An 18,136-nucleotide genomic window follows, 5' to 3' on the forward strand; every position below is an offset into this window, starting at 1 on the left:
AAGGAGAAATTCTTTCTTGATCACTCATAGGAGTTAAAGGGTTGAATGTTGGAAAGTATAATATATTCATTTATTAGTTTACAAGAAACTTTGATGAAATCTTTTCAAGTAGCAAGTAGTTACAAGTGTTGAGAAGTTGACCAATTCATTTACTTTTCATTGTTCTTTAAAAAATATATCTGAAAAAATATGTATTTACATAACCAACATTGAAGACAATGGTTGCTTTTAATGATAATCATCACTTTTCCTATGTATTTCTTTGTTTTCCAATGCTGTCATTGTTTGTTGCTTTTTTTTTTTGCAGTATTTGAATGTGGAATGACAGTAGTATCATTTATTTTTTCCCTTTTTCCCTGATTTGATCAGTTAGCCAAAGGAAATGTTTTGTGTTTCTTTTTTGTTAGGAAAATGCAGAAAACGAACTACGTCTGGTTACTGCTGTGTGTTCCCATTCACCTATGGTAGACGCCGTTACAATAGATGTGCAAAAACAAAGAGTGGGCGGCCATGGTGTCCAATTACACCAGATTATCCTCGGAGCAAACAATGGGGATATTGCCGTGGTTACAGAGGTATTAATGAAGATATACTATAAACATTAGACTTGATCAAAGTGAGGTAATTGTTAGTTACTTTTTTTGCAGTGTTGCTAATGCTTGTCAACTTCTTTTGCTCCACCAGCTCCTCCAACTAAAGTAACCAGTGGAGTTGTGAGTAAGTAACTTAATAGTTTTGTTATTTGTTTTTGTGTCACATCATACTTGCACATTTTTAGTATTTACAGTACTGTCATTATTGTCCAAGTGATGCCAAATGAAATAAATGGTACTGGATTTAAATGATTATTACTATTCTTCTAATTAACATGGCTGAGACCTGTCTCTTTTCTTGTTTTCTTTCTCCAAATGAGAATTGATTTTGATACTTCTTGTATTACAGTTCGATCCCGAGGCTGTTACAGAGATACAGGTCGCCGAGCCATTCCACAAATGGATGGAAAAGGCCTTCTTGTGCGTGGTTTCTATAGACGAAGAAGTGATGCCATAGCAAAATGTGCTCTGGAGGCTGCCAAGCGACGCTACAGAGCTTTTGCTGTTCAACATCAGGGATGGTGTGCTACAGGCCCTAGAGCTCACCTGACGTACAGGAAGTATGGACGATCCAATCAATGTAGGAATGGCAAAGGTGGTCCATGGGCAAACGATGTTTACTTTGTTTCTGGTAGGTTTAAGAAAAATGAATACCACTGTTTTAAACTGTTTTTATATATGGGATAATTATCTTCATAGGATAACATAAAAATTTGTTTTTATAGGTAAATGTCGAAGAAGGGCCACAAATCACTACTGCTGTGCATTCCCATTCATCTACAAAGGACGTCGTTATAACAGTTGTACAAGAAGAAACCACAATCGACCATGGTGTGCTCTGACACCTAACTATGATCGCGACAAGAAATGGGGAAATTGTAAATGTAAGTTTTATCTTATCGTATGTCAGGTGAGCTCTAGGGCCTGTAGCACACCATCCCTGATGTTGTTCTATCTGAATTGAAGTCTTTCATACATTCCATTTCTAGAATATGAGCTGTTTACAACTTTGCCCATTGTTCTTTTTTTCTTTTTTTTTTTTTTTTGTAAATGTAAGTTTTATCATAAACCAGCTACTTATGGTGTATGTGTTGAAATACTTTAAATTAATTGTGCAGTTGTGCAGTCTGATTGTCTGGCTGACAGTTGTCCTGAGAAGGACTATTGTGGATAGTAGTTCTGACAACCTTAGTCGAAGTCATTATCAGAGTTGAGTGATTAACATCAGAGGAGACCCAGAAAATATTGATGAATACAGGCTATTTCACTTTGCTTCAGAAATTAATTTTACCCGAGCCTCTAGTGAGAAACACTAAATAATAAACGTACTGTATAGCTTAATATTAGCAGTGACCCCTTTAAACCATCAAATCCTTCACGAGACTTTGAATCCTTTTCCATTACACTAGGCCGACGTCGTAAACCAGTCCGACCTGTTGTACCACGAGTTAGAGGTAAGTGTCGTAGTACCTTTTCATATTTGATAAAAGAGTAAACTTCTATCTGAATTGAAGTCTTTCATACATTCCATTTCTAGAATATGAGCTGTTTACAACTTTGCCCATTGTTTTTTTTTTTTTTTTTTTTTTTTTTTGATCATGTGTGCTGGCTGAATGGACTAAATTAACTGTAAAGAGTACAGTTGTTAGGTACTTTTTGCATAGTACACATAATTTTTTTTTTGATATTGTCACTAATAATCAGTTATAGCTTATGATAAGTTTGTGATAGCTTACAATATTGTGTTTAGGCTCTTGCTCCAATCATCGTAGCAGCTTTATGAATAAGTGAATTGTTGTAATAGTTTATACATATAGTGGATTTAAATCTCTCAGCTTAAACTTTATTTTTTGTTTTGTTTTGTTTTTTTCTTTTTTTCCAGGACGAGTAATCCGCATCACAGTGGTTTTAGTGGGTGAGTAAACTAAAATTATTAAAATTCTCTCGCATGAACTTGCACAATATGCCTATGTAGTTGATTTACCTTATACTGTTTAGACCCAAAACCACGTTAAACATGTACTTCTCTTTCCTTAAAGGCTTTTTCGTAATTTCCCTCGACATATATACGTGATTTTTTGTTTCGTAAAATACTGATTTTTTCGTTGTTTTTGTTTTAATCAGCTAAAGGACTCGGCTGCTTCAGGGACACAGGAAGACGAGCCATATCAACGTTGGAAGGCAAAAGTCGTCTCCTTAAAGGAAATTACCGCAGAAGGCAGTACTCAATTCAGAAGTGCGCTCTGGCGGCAAAGAGGAGAGGTTACACAGTATTCGCAATCCAACATGGCGGATGGTGTGCCTCTGCTAGACACGCTTATCGTACATATGCCAAATATGGGAAATCTAACAGATGTAGGAATGGAAAGGGTGGACCCTGGGCTAATGACGTGTACGTCTTAAGGGGTAAAGATGGCTTTGGTTTTTGTAACCCTCATGTTTTATTGCTAGAAACCTGTCAACCTCAAGTTGATTTATAGCATATGCATATCATATGGAAATTTTGGTAAAAACATATTTGGAAAAAATTTGTTTACTCCTTTTGTCCATTTTTATTCAAGCATAGTTCATATCAACAGTTTCTTGCAAACATTAAGTGAACCAAATTTTGATTCTTGTGCTTTTGGTTGAATTTTTGAAGCTGATTGGCTGAGAAGTTAACCAATGACGGGGCCGTAAAAACAATGTCAATGTGATCCCGACACTCAATTGCCGTAGTGCGACACACTCTCACTATATTGGGTTTTTTTGCCTTTGACGTCAGGGTCTTGCAGAGTTCGATCAACCCGTGGTGAATGCTGCGTGTTCCCGTTCGTTTACAAGGGCCGAAAGTATACTAGCTGTACCACGGTCAATTCTAGAAACCGTCGTCCATGGTGTGCCTCAACTCCAAATTATGACGTGGACAAATTGTGGGGTTACTGCCGAGGACGAGGAGGTGAGAAATATATTGTCAAACAATATATAGGGATGATATCTTTAATGTATCCGGTTTCGTTTTATTTAAGTGGTAAAGAATAGGATACATCGTACGAACAAACAACTAGGGTATCCCAATTGGTTTGTTTGTTTGCATGTGAGAGAATTGTAAATTAGTTCTTAAAACTCTGTGAGAGAAATATTACTAGTTTTAATCTGCGTTTTCTTTTTTCAATTTCAGCTCCTATCATCAAGGTCACACCGCTAGTAACACGTACGTAACGCTATTAATATCTTGCTAGTCCTTCTTTCGTTTAGTGTTTTGCCAGAGTGGTTGTGTTAGTGTTACACTTGTCAGTCGTATTAGCTACTACATATTTTTTTTCATTTGGAGCCTATCAGAGCGCATTTTGACCGGGGGGTTAAAACTACTCCGGAAGCTTGGTAACCACAATAGGTAACCTTATCAAAATTCAATGTCACAAGCAGCGTATAGGTATTGAGAGGAATTATAGGAACGCAACCAAAAAAAAAGTATTCTACTCAGGCGGAACTTGATTTAGTTAAAAAGTTAACTGGATGAAAGCTTTAGCGAGTTCTCTCGACAAACTATAACATGGTAAATCAGAACCAATGCAAGTGTTCCCTTGTGTCTCGTTTCGTCTATAGTCCAAAGAGTCGGCTGCTTTAAAGACACATCTCGCAGAGCCATCCCTTACCGTGAAGGCAGAAGTATCCTTCTGAAAGGAAACTACCAAAAACGTCGCTTTGCCATAAAGAAATGCGCCTTAGATGCTGCCAGGTTTGGCTACAAGTACATCGGGGTCCAACATGGTGGTCAGTGTTTTTCAGGACCCCGTGCCCAGTTCACTTATGCCAGGTATGGCCGTTCAAACAGATGTAGGAATGGAAAGGGAGGTGGCTGGGCAAATGATGTCTACAGGATCTCAGGTGAAGTGATTTTTTACAGAATATCTACTTGAGTTTTTTTTTTCTATTATTTCATCATTCCTTCTCGTTTTCTCTGGTTCTTCGCAATGGTAACTGAACTGAGTGGAATGCAGTTTGGTCGGAAATCATACTCGTGATTTGGGGACAAAAGTTGCAAAGTTGCCACACAATGGCTTCATTGTCTTTCGTTTTCTTGCAATTTGATTGGTTACCATTAGCAAACCTTGGAATGTGATTGGTTGTTTTGTCTTCAGCTCCTCATTGTTGTTATTTCATTGGCTTGAGAAAAGGAGACGATTTGGAGCAAAAAAAATAGAGCGATTCGTAATAAAAAAAATTTGCTCTACTGATAGCCAATCCGATTGTAAGGGTCGCTGGTGATTTGAAACTAGATGTAGTTAATTTAGGAATCACTCATGATTAAACTAAAAGTTCTGTGAAGAAAAATCGAAAAACTAAATAACGCATAGGGCAAAGCAAAAATAAGTGAGAAAAGTGAACTAAATGATTGTGTTGAATAATAAGAGTTTTCTAGTGAAAGATTCTTATTGTCAGTGATGTGTTTCAATTTTAGGAAAGTGCAGATATCGCACTACCACAGGTTACTGCTGTTCGTTTCCTTTCGTGTACCGCGGGCGCCGATACAACAGTTGCGCCAAGAATAAACGGGGACAAAGTTGGTGTTATATAACTCCGGACTATAAGAGACGGAGACTTTGGGGATACTGTAGGGGTGGAGCACGCCGTAAGTTCGTACATTCATATCTATTTGTGTCTATTTTTATCTATTTATTACAATTGAACGACAACAAATTGATGAAAACAATATAATTCAAAAACATTATAGCCATAGTTAAAATAACTAACAAAGTAAAAAGGCGCCCCACACAACTGACAAGATAGATCAGTTGCGCGCTGTACGACAGCCATTTTAAAAATTTGAAAAGATACGTGTATTGTTTGTGAAAGTTATTTACGTTTTATTTGCGTTTGTTTTTTACAGCTCGACCAATCCGGGTAACACCTAATGTCTTGCGTAAGTATGGCCACCTTTCTCTTTCTTTTTTATATTTATGTTAAAAAGAAATTCTCGGATAAATTTTGAATTTTTAGTCGAGAAACTGTAGACTCGTAAGACACACTGTACAAAAATGAACTCTGATCTCACCTCTTTTGACCCTTGACCTTTTCCCTGCCAAGATCTAAATACAAATTCTCTGGAGATTCCTCCATATATCTGTAATCATTTTAGCTTCGAGAATTTGATATTAAATCCAGGTAAAATTTCTTGTCAAAACCTTTCTGCTGGAAAATAAAAGAATATTGTTAGCAGTAAATTCTCTTTGGTCACTCTTTGGAGTGAAAGGGTTAAATCACTTAGGACTAATCACTAACTTTTACATGGAGTGGTTCCTGTTCTCTTTTCAGTTAAACCTGCTGGATGTTGGCGAGACACTGGCCGTCGAGCCATTCCACAAATGGATGGCAAAGATTTTCTTGTCCGCGGCTATTACCGAAGAAGAAGCGACGCCATTTTCAAGTGCTTCGCAGCTGCAGCGAGACGTGGCTACAGGGCTTTTTCCGTTCAGCATCAGGGATGGTGCGCTACAGGTCCAAGAGCTCACTTGACCTACAGGAAGTATGGACGATCCAATCGATGTAGGAACGGCAAAGGTGGCCCGTGGGCTAATGACGTGTATTTTATTCGAGGTGAGAGCACAGGAATTGTGGCTCACGACTTGTCAGTACTCGACTTGACATGAATGGACATGACTTAACCTGATTTGAATGAAACTGCGCTACATAATTTTACATGTCATGAATTGACTTAGCAGATTTAAAACTTACCAGATATGCGTAACATGACACAACGTGACCTCAACAGTGACATGACGTCATAGATTAACACGACTCTATCGGTGAAAATGCGTTACGTGACAGAACGTGACCTTGATATGACTGGACATGTTGTGACATGGTGTGACAGATTAACACAACTTTACCTGATATGAAATTAACTTCGTTTCCTGACCCTACGTGTAACTTTGACATGACTTAATATGGTTGATATTACTCTACTAAATGTTAATATGAGTAACTTTTTATGGAGCGTGACTTTATTCGACTTGAGATATCATTCGTGCCGTTACTTTTGAACTCTCACCTGTAGGATCATGCAGGAAACGAACTACCTCGCGCTACTGCTGTGCATTCCCATTTATCTACAAAGGACGTCGTTACAATCACTGCACATCGAAGAACCACAAACGACCTTGGTGTGCTCTGACGCCCAACTACGATCGAGACAAGAAATGGGGAAATTGTGCAAGTAAGTTTTAGGCTGCGAACAGGGAGCACTGAATTAGAAACGTTGTTCTAACAACCAGATATTGAATAAAGTTATGAAAATTATTAAAGAAGGGATCCATTGTGACGAACGAGAGGAACTAATGTTGTTGATTTGTTCACAAATTTGCACTATCCTTACCCTTTATTTAGTATCCTCCGCTAGTTTGTTTGGATAAATATGTTAAGATGAAAACTAGACCTTTTACAAGAAGAAATATCGTTTCCTCGTTCCGATCCAAATTCACTTGTGGAGTTGTTTTTCTTTTTTGTGTTTTATTTGACCTGATTATTAAGTGTTAATTTATATATCCAATGTCTGCATTCCTCTACATTAGCATTTATCAGTTAGACATGACTTAATATTGATTTAATATTTGTTTTAAACACTCCACAGGACGTCGGCCTGTCAGGCCTGTTCGTCCAGTTGTTCCTTCATACAGAGGTGAGCTCTAGCAGCTATTCCAGCTTTTATTAATAGCAGTAAAGTAGACTGTTAGTAGTCGGTATTTTCTTCTCCTTTTTTTTTTTTTTTAACGGGCATGGAGGGGAAGTGAAAGCAGAACTTTGGTCTGGACGGGAAGGGGCTGGATCGAGATACGTGACACACCCTGTGTTTTCCCTGTCTGTTTCAGTCTCCTCTCATGCTAGGCTCTTTTCAAAAAAGGAAGAAAAAAGGCTCAAAGTGCACCAATTAAGTGAACTTCTCGGATGCTTGACTTCTGTCTTGTGTTCTTCACTTTCCATGGTGAAATTGAAGGCAGGGGTAAAACTGATTTTCCCTCGCTGTGACTCAAAATACTTTATTCCTTACAGGGAAAGTGATCAGAATCACCGTTGGATTGAAAGGTTGGTGCAGTTTCCTTCTTACGTGTAACTCTGTGTATTAGCAAGGTGTGACTTCCACTTTCGGTAAAATTTCGTTGTAACACTCAAAGAGTGTCAGTCTACTTGATTGAAGCGAAAGTAGATTAAGCACACACGAGTCCTTCTGAAAACTGAGGTATTATATCCAGACTGTAGTTGTATTGCTTACTTAACTGTCAAGGTGCCATCACTAATTGCGAAGACAATAGTAAATTGGAAGCGAAGTTCGGTGAGCAACGGTCCAAAACAGGTCACAGTTGTCCAATGGTGATTTTTCCAGGTTTAGTTTTTCCTTACAGCGTACGAAGTCCTTTTAGTAGCAGTTCGATAGTTACTGGTCTTTAACGTTTTCTTTCAGTGAAGGGACTTGGCTGCTTCAGGGACACAGGCCGACGAGCTATAGCACCATTGGAAGGCAGAAGCCGTCTTCTTAAGGGAAATTATCGTCGAAGGCGATACGCCATTCAGAAATGCGCCCTGGCGGCAGCGAAGCGAGGCTTCAGAGTGTTTGGTGTGCAGCACCAGGGGTGGTGTGCGTCAACGAAATACGCCTACCGAACATATGGCAAATACGGAAGATCTAACAAATGTAGAAATGGAAAGGGAGGACCTTGGGCCAATGATGTTTATGTCCTCAGAGGTGCTTTTGTAAACCATTTTATTTTTGGAATTGAAAGATTTTCTATTTTTAAAAAAGTCATTGCTTAACCACTTCACTTTGCACTTCTAACTTTGTTCATGACGCGATTTCACCGAGAAACTGTTGACCTCCTATTTTTCAGGCTCTCCTCGTGTACGAACAACCAAAGGCAATATTTGTGTGTTCCCGTTCATCTACCGTGGAAGGCGATACCACCGCTGTACCCGAGTCAACTCAAGGCGGCCCTGGTGTGCACTAACCCCTAATTACGATGTAGATAAACTGTATGGCTGGTGCAGAGGACGAGGTAGATGAATGATTTATATTAAAAGATATAGCTGTAGCACTAAGGGGCTAGATTTGTTTTTCATTTTATTGATTTCTTTTCCTCACATCTGACTATAATTGAGCTGAAAAATGTCGTTCGTTTCTCCAGGGTCATCATTGCGTAGAGGGTCAGTCATATTGCGATTTCGTTGAACCCTACTGAAGCCTAATGACTTGAAACTCACCATCATTTCTTCACTGATAGATTGTAAAAAAAAAAAAAAAAAAAAAAAAAAACTGCAAAACCCATGTTAAGTTTATGAGTGTTGTATCTGAAGATTTTAGCATCCCATAAGGTTATGAGTAATCCCTTTTTTTTCCTTTCATCATTGTTTTGTGTTATCACTGATGTTATTATTTTTATTAGCATTATTATCCTTATTATCGCTCTTTTGTCGCCTTTGGTGGGTGAGAGAAAGTAAAAAATATTCAGTCTAATATTGCACGCGTCTTCAAGGCAACGTTACTCCAACCTTTGTCTATTGTTTTTCTTTTTTCCCTTGCAGGACGGCCTATAATAATCTCTAGAACATTAAGAGGTAAGAATGAATTTATTATTGCCTTTTTCAGCACATACCTTAGTTTTTAACAGTCCAAAGCATGATTGTTTTAATGCTGAATTTGACACTAATATAGTAAAAACCCGCGTATAAGAACCTTGGTTTTTTCAAGCTAGCCTCCATAGCATCTTATATAACTGGTGTTTACTATAAAATTAGGCTACCTAGGTTCTTAATCATGTTCTTAGTTTTTGTTTAAAAAATAGACTAAACAACTTGTATAGGTGGGTGTGCGGATGATACTGTGCTGTATACCAGCCTCGTAGTGCCTTGCTTTGCATGATTAACTTGTACACACAGTCGGATATGTTACATAGCTGTGGTCTTATAACACTGCCAGCATTCTGGCTAGTTTTGTTACCTTTTGGTATCGCATGCGATGTACCGTATCAAATTTGAACAAACTCTAAATTCTACAAATAAGAAACTGTAATGAGATTTTGGCCTAGAATGGTTTTCATAAGATGAGTGCTTAACTGGGAAATTTTAGCTTAACAGATCCTTCAAAGTTAGGTTCTTATACGCGGACTTTTACTAAATTACAGCTCAGAGAATTGGCTGCTTCAAAGATACGGGAAGAAGGGCAATACCCATACTGGAAGGTAAAAGCCGGTTTCTCAGAGGCAACTACCAAAGGAGACGCTATGCCATTAAGAAGTGTCTTTTGGAGGCAATCAAGAGAGGTTACAAAGTATTTGGAGTCCAACATGGCGGGCAGTGTTTTTCAGGACCCAGGGCTCAGTATACCTATGCTAAATATGGACGATCAAACCGATGTAGGAATGGAAAAGGAGGGCCGTGGGCCAACGATGTCTACAGGATTTATGGTATGCGAGTGTTCTTTGTGATTGTCCTGTTCAAGGTCCACAATTCAGTTGGTATTACCGCGGGAGGGCCCACAAAATATCTTGTTAATTATCTATGGTGACCAGGTCTATAATGACCAGAAGAGCTGTCCTTGATTGCTAAGTTAGTGGCTCACTTTTAATCCTTTTTTTCTTAGAAGTATAGACCTGTTATAACCATCACTCATGCTTCAATGTGCATTATTTGACTACTTCTTACTACGTGTTATGCAGACTCGATTTGATTATTCTTTAGGGAGATGCAGAAAGCGTACGACGCAAGGTAACTGCTGCGTGTTCCCGTTCAAGTATCGCGGGCGTTATTACAACAGCTGCGCTAAAAATCGTCGTGGTCAGCGGTGGTGTGCACTTACGCCTGATTATTCCAGGAACAAGCTGTGGGGATACTGCAGAGGAGGAAGCAAACGTAAGTGTTAAGCTAAGTTGTCCCTTGGAGGGCATAGCAACCACAACAGCCAATCAGAGTATATGTAAATATTCCAAGGAACCAATGAGAACTTAGAGTAACAAGATACAAACAGCAATCAGCGTGAAGCGCGGGAAAACGCGAGTGCCCTAGCCGGTATTGGTTTTGTTTTAGCTACTGATTGGTTAAGAGAATGGCGCATGTTCTGTAGACCAATAATAGAGCGTGTCGGTTGAAGGAAAACCAGTGCAATCCAGGATTAGAATCAACATTGAATCGAAAACTGCTTTAAAATGTTTCTGTTTTCCTTTTTTCATTTCATACTGCTTTCGATTCAATAGGTTATAATACTGACACCAGTTTTTCGGCCTTAATTAAGTCTTTTTGATTGGAACATGGGTCTTACAACGTTTAAAGCGTTATTTTTCAACCCAATACATACCTCCCCATACCCCCCAACAACCATCACTAAAAACTTCAAACTTGTGCGTATGAAGCTCGTGTAGTTTAACAATTGGCTCAAACGGTCTTTTTCTTCGCTCAGTGCTACATTTTGACATGTTTCTGTGATCAGATGCCAATTCATCATGATGTTAGATTCTCCTTTCTTTTAATCGGAAATAATCAAAAAAGAAATAAGAGCCCCTCTTAACGTGTGTACTGTATCATCAAGTTATGTTTTTTTTTTCTGTTTATTTTCCAGCTGCTCCAATAAGAATTTCTGGAGTTATAGGTAAGTTTATACAGTGGACATTTCTCTCCAAGTATAGTAAAACCTTGTTTTAATTTCGTAAAAATATTGAAATTCTTATTATAAAGAGTGTAAGCATTAGGTTTGTGCCAGACGAATTTTCCGTAAACTCTTTTTGTTTCCAAAGGGACAATATTGAAATAGCTTTGAGTTGGAATTTTTGCTAATTTTTCTGTTTGATACATATCTTTAAGACTTTTGAAATATTCAATTTTGTTTGACATACATTTCTCTTCATTTTACATTTCATTTTCAGTCCGATCCATTGGCTGTTTCAAAGATACCGGTCGTCGAGCCATCCCGCAAATGGATGGCCGAGGTATCCTGGTACGGGGTTACTACCGAAAACGAGCGGACGCCATCTTTAAATGCGCCCTAGAGGCCATGAAGCGTTCTTATAGATACTTTGCGGTTCAACATCAGGGATGGTGCGCTACGGGCCCGAGGGCTCACGTGACATACAGGAGGTATGGACGATCCAATCGATGTAGGAATGGAAAGGGAGGACCTTGGGCTAATGATGTTTACTCCATCACGGGTAGGTGATAATTTTAACGTCGAGGTTTTCTCTTTTCTTAAACAGACGTAATTTTTTTTTGTTTTCCAGGCGTCGAGAGGCATGCGCGAGGCAAAAGTAAGGATAGCGTGAACAGTTCCCCCCCAGCGCGTGTTTCCCGCCATATGCACTTGATTCTGTTTGAATAAAGTTGAAACAAACGCCAGTTCTGCAGGCTGTTTATCACAAAAATGGGGAGAGTTAAATTTTTTACCTCAGACGATTTCAACGTGTCGTTCCCGAATATAAACTGAAGTCAAAATATTACGGATATATCAGCTGGTGACCCAAGCTGTTTCTAAGCTTCTGACGTTCGCGTTTTTTAAGTAATCCATCCACCTCCTTAATTTTTCTACTTTAATTTAACCTTTTCCTCCTCCCCCCTCCCGGTTGAATTTGTGAACAGTGGAGTATCGGTAAACAGTGGAGTATCGGTAAACGAGCCTTCAAGGTTGCGCGCAAATTTCCAAAGATTATCGATATCTTTTTCACTGTTAGGGCCAATGAAGCCAATTTTAAATTTTGATTTTAATCGATCCTTAACTTTACACAAATCTAAATTAATTATCTCACCTCGCACATACAGGTTCATGCCGAAGGCGCACAACTTCACGCTACTGCTGTGCATTCCCGTTTATCTACAGAGGACGTCGTTATAACAGTTGTACAAGAAGAAGGCACAATCGACCATGGTGCGCTTTGACACCCAACTATGATCGAGACAAGAAATGGGGCAACTGCGCAAGTATGTTCTTATAACAGAGATCAGCTTTACACCTAACAGGAATAAAGAGAGACTTGGCTGTTGAAGAATAAAATAAAATATTTCTGCAGTCTTCACCCTCCCTCTTTCTCTAATCGCGTTGGAAGTGACTCTGTATATCGTGATATGGCGTAGTAAATCGACTTGAGTAGCATGAACACAACTACCAAGCATGACACGACGTGACTTTGATGTGACTTGATATGTCGTGACATGACGTAGCTTGATATGTCGTGACATTACATAACAGATTTAAGTCACCATGATGTTACCATTATGCGTAAGAAATTTGATTTCAGACAATGATCAGTTCTCAATTTTTTTTTCATCAGGAAGAAGACCCATCAGACCTGTTCGTCCTATTGTTCCTAAAGGTATCTTTTTAATGTTATACCATTAAGTAATGAATTGTTATCGCTCTCAATTCTTCTTGATAAAGTGTGAGAGATTAATATGATACTATGAGAGTATGTAGAATTCGTTAAATTTTCTTTATGTATTTCACGGTCCTAGTAATTGCTCTTTTTTTTAAATTAGATTTTTCTCGCTTAATGTATAGGTCGAAGAATAAGAATCACAACTGGACTGATAGGTAAGTTTGAATCCGATCAAACTCTCATGTCTCCTTATGGAAGCTAAACAATTCTCTGCCGCAAGCAAAGAGAATTTTGTGTATCACCAGACAGTTGTGTCTCTGTCAGTCAAAATTTTCCTATATTTTGATTAAATTGCATTCGCGTTGTATATGTTGGCTTTGTAAGAAGTTGTGGAGAATGATTATCCACGATTAAGCACACAACATCGAATGATTTAGAGACAGGGGAGTAAGCCTTGTATCTCTTGTGTCACCATTTCATTTGATCTTTACTGTATTACATCAAGCATCCCAATTAGTTATTTTACTTATTCTCCTCCCTTCTTTCTTAATATTCCGGAGCTTCAGAAAACCCCGACGGCAACGGGAACGTCACTAAACAAATAGTTTAATGAGTAGAACAATGGCTGTTCACGTGCGTTATAAATCTTAAAATCTTTGCGTCCTCTGCAAAACAACAACGTGAAATGACCAAACTTTGCGTTGTCTGGCGAAGGTGAACGACGAAGGCGAATTTTTAAATTTTTTTACAGTTAATTTAACGCTGTGTTCCATATTCAGTTTCGAGATAGTTTTGACAGTGAGAAACAGACTAAATGACCTTAGAGTATTGCGAGATTCGTTGGTAAATTTTAAATTCATTTTTTTAACAGTCGTTGTCACGGCGTCGCCGCCGTTGTTTCTCAAACTCCCTAATTTTTATGTTAAGGGGACGTTACCTGTTGATCACTACTTGTTTTTTATAATATAGCATACGGCATCGGCTGTTTCAAAGACACAGGCCGACGAGCTATAGCGCCATTAGAGGGCAGAAGTCGCCTTCTGAAAGGAAATTACCGCAGAAGACGATACGCTATTCAGAAATGTGCTGCTGCCGCGGCGAGGCGAGGCTACAGAGTGTTTGCGATCCAACATGGCGGATGGTGTGCGTCAACAAAGTACGCCTATCGAACGTATGGAAGATACGGAAGAAGTAAAAGATGTAGGAATGGAAAGGGAGGACCTTGGGCAAATGACGTCTACGTTTTGCGAGGTTAGCTTCATATGAAGAGTACATATGTTAAAATTTTAGCTTTGTAACCGAGATGTATTTTTGTGTATGAAAATTTAACGACGTTTTCGATCTTCGATTAGTTTCTAACCCTTTACAGCCTAACATCAGAATGCAAGTTCTCTATACATTTCTAATAGTACTTACAAGGAGTATTTAATTTGTCTATTTGTCTTACAATCGAGAGTCTTTCGACCTTGTGATAGTGGCCTTTATTATCATGAACCTAATGTTTTATTTAGTAGTGAGGCTGTTGGGAGAAATAAGATGCTTATCACTCTTAAGGGTTAAAAGATTAGATAAAATATTAAAATGTCTTAGGTCAGGATGTTTAAATGAGAGGAAAGCTTCTTCCTCGAAAACGGAAGGAAATTGCCTTAATTATCACGTCAGTATCGGCACATAGCACATTACTCAGGAATTCAGTTCCAACCAGATCAGTCAACTAAGAAATAAATAGACCTTTTTTATTAAATTCCTTCCAAATACTGTAGAAGAACACAAGACTGATTTGACTGATCTGCCAGGAAAAGTTAAAATAATTTAACGGAGTTCTCTTAACAAATGATCCAACCGGCTGGCAAGTCTTTATTAATGGTAAGCAAGTACAATTATCTGACTCTTCTGTTTTTCACTCCCAGGCTCTCCTCGTGTTCGAACAACGCGCAACAACATTTGTGTGTTCCCATTTACTTATCGTGGCAGACGATACTCCAGCTGTACTAGAGTTAACTCCAGACGACCCTGGTGTTCTCTTACTCCTAACTACGATGTGGATAAAATATACGGTTGGTGCAGAGGCGGGAAGGGTGAGTATTGATGATAATTAATACCTGCATTTATTATCATAATTATAATAATTGGTTTGATGGACATTAACACAACGAATAACATGTCATTATTACGGTGATCGTAAATGTGAAGCCAAGAATTGAAAAAATATTTTACATAGATATAGCTATAATTATTGATGAAGCAGGTAGCCAGTATAAATAAAGGAAGAATGAAGCTGAACAGTTATTTTGAAAGGCACCCTTCATTGTTCGAAGGAAATCATCGCGAACTGCTTAAAATTTGTTTTTGCTAAAAGAAAATTGAGCGGAAACTTTTATCAGAAATTTTTCTACTAAAATGATTTATTTTGGTACGAGTTAGGATTTGTGTGCATGACGATTCATTTGATTTCACATAAGAAACAGAACGTTAAATTGTTTGACCCGCTATTGAAGATAAGACTAATTCCGAACTTTTTTATTTATCTCAACAGCTCTTCCAATCAGAGTTACACCATCGATAACACGTAAGCACTCGCTCGTAACCATCGCAGAATCTTGGTTGATGAATTACAGAATTTTTAGATTAGATGACAGACAGAGAATATTAGATAAGAGTTGAAAATACCTTGGATTAGAATTAATGAGAAAGATCTTGCCATCAATGCCGTGTGCCAGGACTTTTTTTTTACTTTTTTTTTTTTAAGGGATGGGGCTTTTCTTTGTCACATTGAAGAACATCCTTTATGTGATATTCTTGGTTATTCTGAACCGTTTAACTCCTAAGATCTGAATCTTAATTCTCCCCTCCCTCCCCACATTTCTTTTGCAAATCAGTTGCAAGAATTTGGTGTTAGATCAAAATATCAACTTCTACCTGATAGGTTTGGGTATTCTCATTACCTGTTTGCTGGATAATGTGAGGATAGTATAAGAAGAAGGTACATGTAAAGCATCTTTGAGAGTTAAAGGGTTAAAACCTATCTTCTTGGCACTGTTTGATATTGTACAGAGGAAGTACTTGTTGGGAATGAAAAGGTTTGAACGGGTTTAGATGAATTAATTTTTACATACAAATTTCTTTTAGTGCAAGGTGTCGGATGTTTCAAGGACACTTCGAGAAGAGCCATCCCAATTTTGGAAGGCAAAAGTCTCCTCTTACGAGGGAGCTACCGTGCTCGGAAATTTGCCATTAAGAAATGTGCTTTGGAGGCGGCAAAGCGTGGCTACAATTACATTGGAGTTCAACATGGCGGGCAGTGTTTTTCAGGACCTCGGGCTAGGTACACTTACGCCAAATATGGACGATCAAATAGGTGTAGGAATGGAAAGGGAGGTGGCTGGGCAAACAATGTCTACAGAGTGTCAGGTATTTGTCAAAATTTTTGCGTTACTCTTATTTTCGAATTATTGGGTAACCAGTCATTATTTGTCACTTGGGGGGGAGGGGTGGAAGGATTTTCGGGAATCACGTGGTTTTTATGGGGGAACGGAAGGGTGATCATTCGTCGCCAACAGAGTATAAAGGGGTAATATAGAGCGGGGTGGAATATTTTGTGGGAATTACATAGTTTTCAGGGGGAACGGAGGGGGATCATTCGTTGCCAACAGAGTACAAAGGGGTGATATATAGGGGGGGGGGGGGGGAGGGTATTGGGAGAATCACATGTGTTTCAGGGGTAGCGGAGGAGTGATCATTCGTCGCCAACAGAGTTACAAAGGGGGAATTATGTAAGATTGAATTCTAATTAACTGCCAATGGGGGGGGGAGGGTGGGTCGTAGAAATATTACACAGTCTTATGGGGGGATCAGTTAATTAACAGGGGAACTTTAAGAAGCGATAAGCATAAGTTTCCACTCATCAAACAGATTCGTTTTCTCTCCTCAGGACGCTGTAGATACAAAACCAATACCGGTTTCTGTTGTGTGCCATTTACGTACCGCAGGCGACGATACCGTGGCTGTGCTCGCGCTAAAAACGGCAGAACCTGGTGCGCAATCACGCCTGATTATAACCGGAACAAACTGGGGGTACTGCAGAGGCGGAAAGAAACGTAAGACCACAACTTTTTACTTTAATACATACACATTTAATTTCCTTTTGTCGATTGTTGCGAAAATATCTCCTACTCTTCTTTGGCCGCATATGATGGAAATTTTAATAAGAAATGTGGAACGTTGTGGTTGATTTTACCAAAGTTATGTGATTTTTTGTTACGAATGTTTTGCAGTACTCATTGTTTAATATACATTTTTGTTTTACAGCTGCACCAATTAGAGTGACAACTGGAGTTATAAGTAAGCATATTTTCGTAATTTCTATTGCCTTGCTGACGTTCATCTAACGTGAAAAAAAAGAATTAAGACAACCAAATCCAAAGCCATCTTACATTCTTTGCGAGGAGTTGCATCACCTGCTAGCTTTTTCCAGGATAGCGTATTTGAATTGAGTGTCCCACGACCAAATACCAAAGCAGTTGTACCAATGACAGCAATCGTATCAACAAAAGATGAACCACTCTGGTTGCAAAAACATAAATAAATAAATACAAAAAAAAGCACGTGAACCGCATCAAGCGCGGGAGATTAAAACGCATGGAAACAAATAACAGACGGTTTTGACTTTACTTCTGATTGGATAGTATTTTAGAAGATGTGTGGTGCACTGAGCGTGACAATACCGAAGTGATTATTGAACTAGTGATGGCAAAGAAGTAATTATCGTTTCATGGAACATGTCACAGTGACAATCCGCTTCGTGCGACGCGACACATTTTTTTGCGTTAATCTCTCTCTGTGTTACATAATTAGTTTCAATTTTTGAGATGATGTGAGTGCTTTATTTTGGTAGCAGTACATAAAAAGTAATTTTATCGTAACGATTTGTCGCCTGGTGTTTTCTTCCTTCCAAACTTTGAATTGCCTTCCACACTTTATTCAGGAAAGCTCTGATTTTGTTCTTCCAGTCAATTCGCTGGATGCTACAAAGACACAGGCCGTCGCGCTGTTCCCCAGATGGACGGCCGTAACCCATTAGTGACAGGCTACTACAGGAGAAGAGCAGACGCCATAAAGAGATGTGCCCTTGTTGCTTTTGAGGTTCGGTTACAGAGTCTTTGCAGTTCAGCATCAGGGATGGTGCGCTACGGGTCCCAGAGCTCATCTCACTTA

The 18,136-nt window shown here is 38.8% G+C and overlaps 1 protein-coding gene across 1 annotated transcript in view; it reads left to right on the plus strand.

Moving 5' to 3' along the window:
* The window catches only part of LOC136277095 (uncharacterized), an 18,881-nt gene extending 1,619 nt beyond the window's left edge, over positions 1-17,262 (plus strand). The window contains exons 4-35 of the mRNA XM_066158759.1: positions 408-575; positions 685-717; positions 943-1,224; positions 1,319-1,477; positions 2,003-2,047; positions 2,476-2,508; positions 2,718-2,999; positions 3,358-3,531; positions 3,754-3,786; positions 4,182-4,463; positions 5,038-5,208; positions 5,467-5,499; positions 5,892-6,173; positions 6,634-6,792; positions 7,207-7,254; positions 7,626-7,658; positions 8,035-8,316; positions 8,459-8,623; positions 9,150-9,182; positions 9,749-10,030; positions 10,305-10,475; positions 11,179-11,208; positions 11,483-11,764; positions 12,369-12,527; positions 12,878-12,919; positions 13,105-13,137; positions 13,892-14,173; positions 14,833-15,000; positions 15,459-15,491; positions 16,052-16,333; positions 16,854-17,019; positions 17,231-17,262. Of these exons, the coding sequence (XP_066014856.1) occupies positions 408-575; positions 685-717; positions 943-1,224; positions 1,319-1,477; positions 2,003-2,047; positions 2,476-2,508; positions 2,718-2,999; positions 3,358-3,531; positions 3,754-3,786; positions 4,182-4,463; positions 5,038-5,208; positions 5,467-5,499; positions 5,892-6,173; positions 6,634-6,792; positions 7,207-7,254; positions 7,626-7,658; positions 8,035-8,316; positions 8,459-8,623; positions 9,150-9,182; positions 9,749-10,030; positions 10,305-10,475; positions 11,179-11,208; positions 11,483-11,764; positions 12,369-12,527; positions 12,878-12,919; positions 13,105-13,137; positions 13,892-14,173; positions 14,833-15,000; positions 15,459-15,491; positions 16,052-16,333; positions 16,854-17,019; positions 17,231-17,243 (4,640 nt within the window). The 3' untranslated portion in view covers positions 17,244-17,262. The remainder of the gene's footprint in view (positions 1-407; positions 576-684; positions 718-942; positions 1,225-1,318; positions 1,478-2,002; positions 2,048-2,475; positions 2,509-2,717; positions 3,000-3,357; positions 3,532-3,753; positions 3,787-4,181; positions 4,464-5,037; positions 5,209-5,466; positions 5,500-5,891; positions 6,174-6,633; positions 6,793-7,206; positions 7,255-7,625; positions 7,659-8,034; positions 8,317-8,458; positions 8,624-9,149; positions 9,183-9,748; positions 10,031-10,304; positions 10,476-11,178; positions 11,209-11,482; positions 11,765-12,368; positions 12,528-12,877; positions 12,920-13,104; positions 13,138-13,891; positions 14,174-14,832; positions 15,001-15,458; positions 15,492-16,051; positions 16,334-16,853; positions 17,020-17,230) is intronic.
* The last annotated feature ends 874 nt before the right edge of the window (positions 17,263-18,136 follow it).

Source organism: Pocillopora verrucosa, chromosome 12, assembly GCF_036669915.1.
Source record: "Pocillopora verrucosa isolate sample1 chromosome 12, ASM3666991v2, whole genome shotgun sequence".
Classification (NCBI taxonomy): domain Eukaryota; kingdom Metazoa; phylum Cnidaria; class Anthozoa; order Scleractinia; family Pocilloporidae; genus Pocillopora; species Pocillopora verrucosa.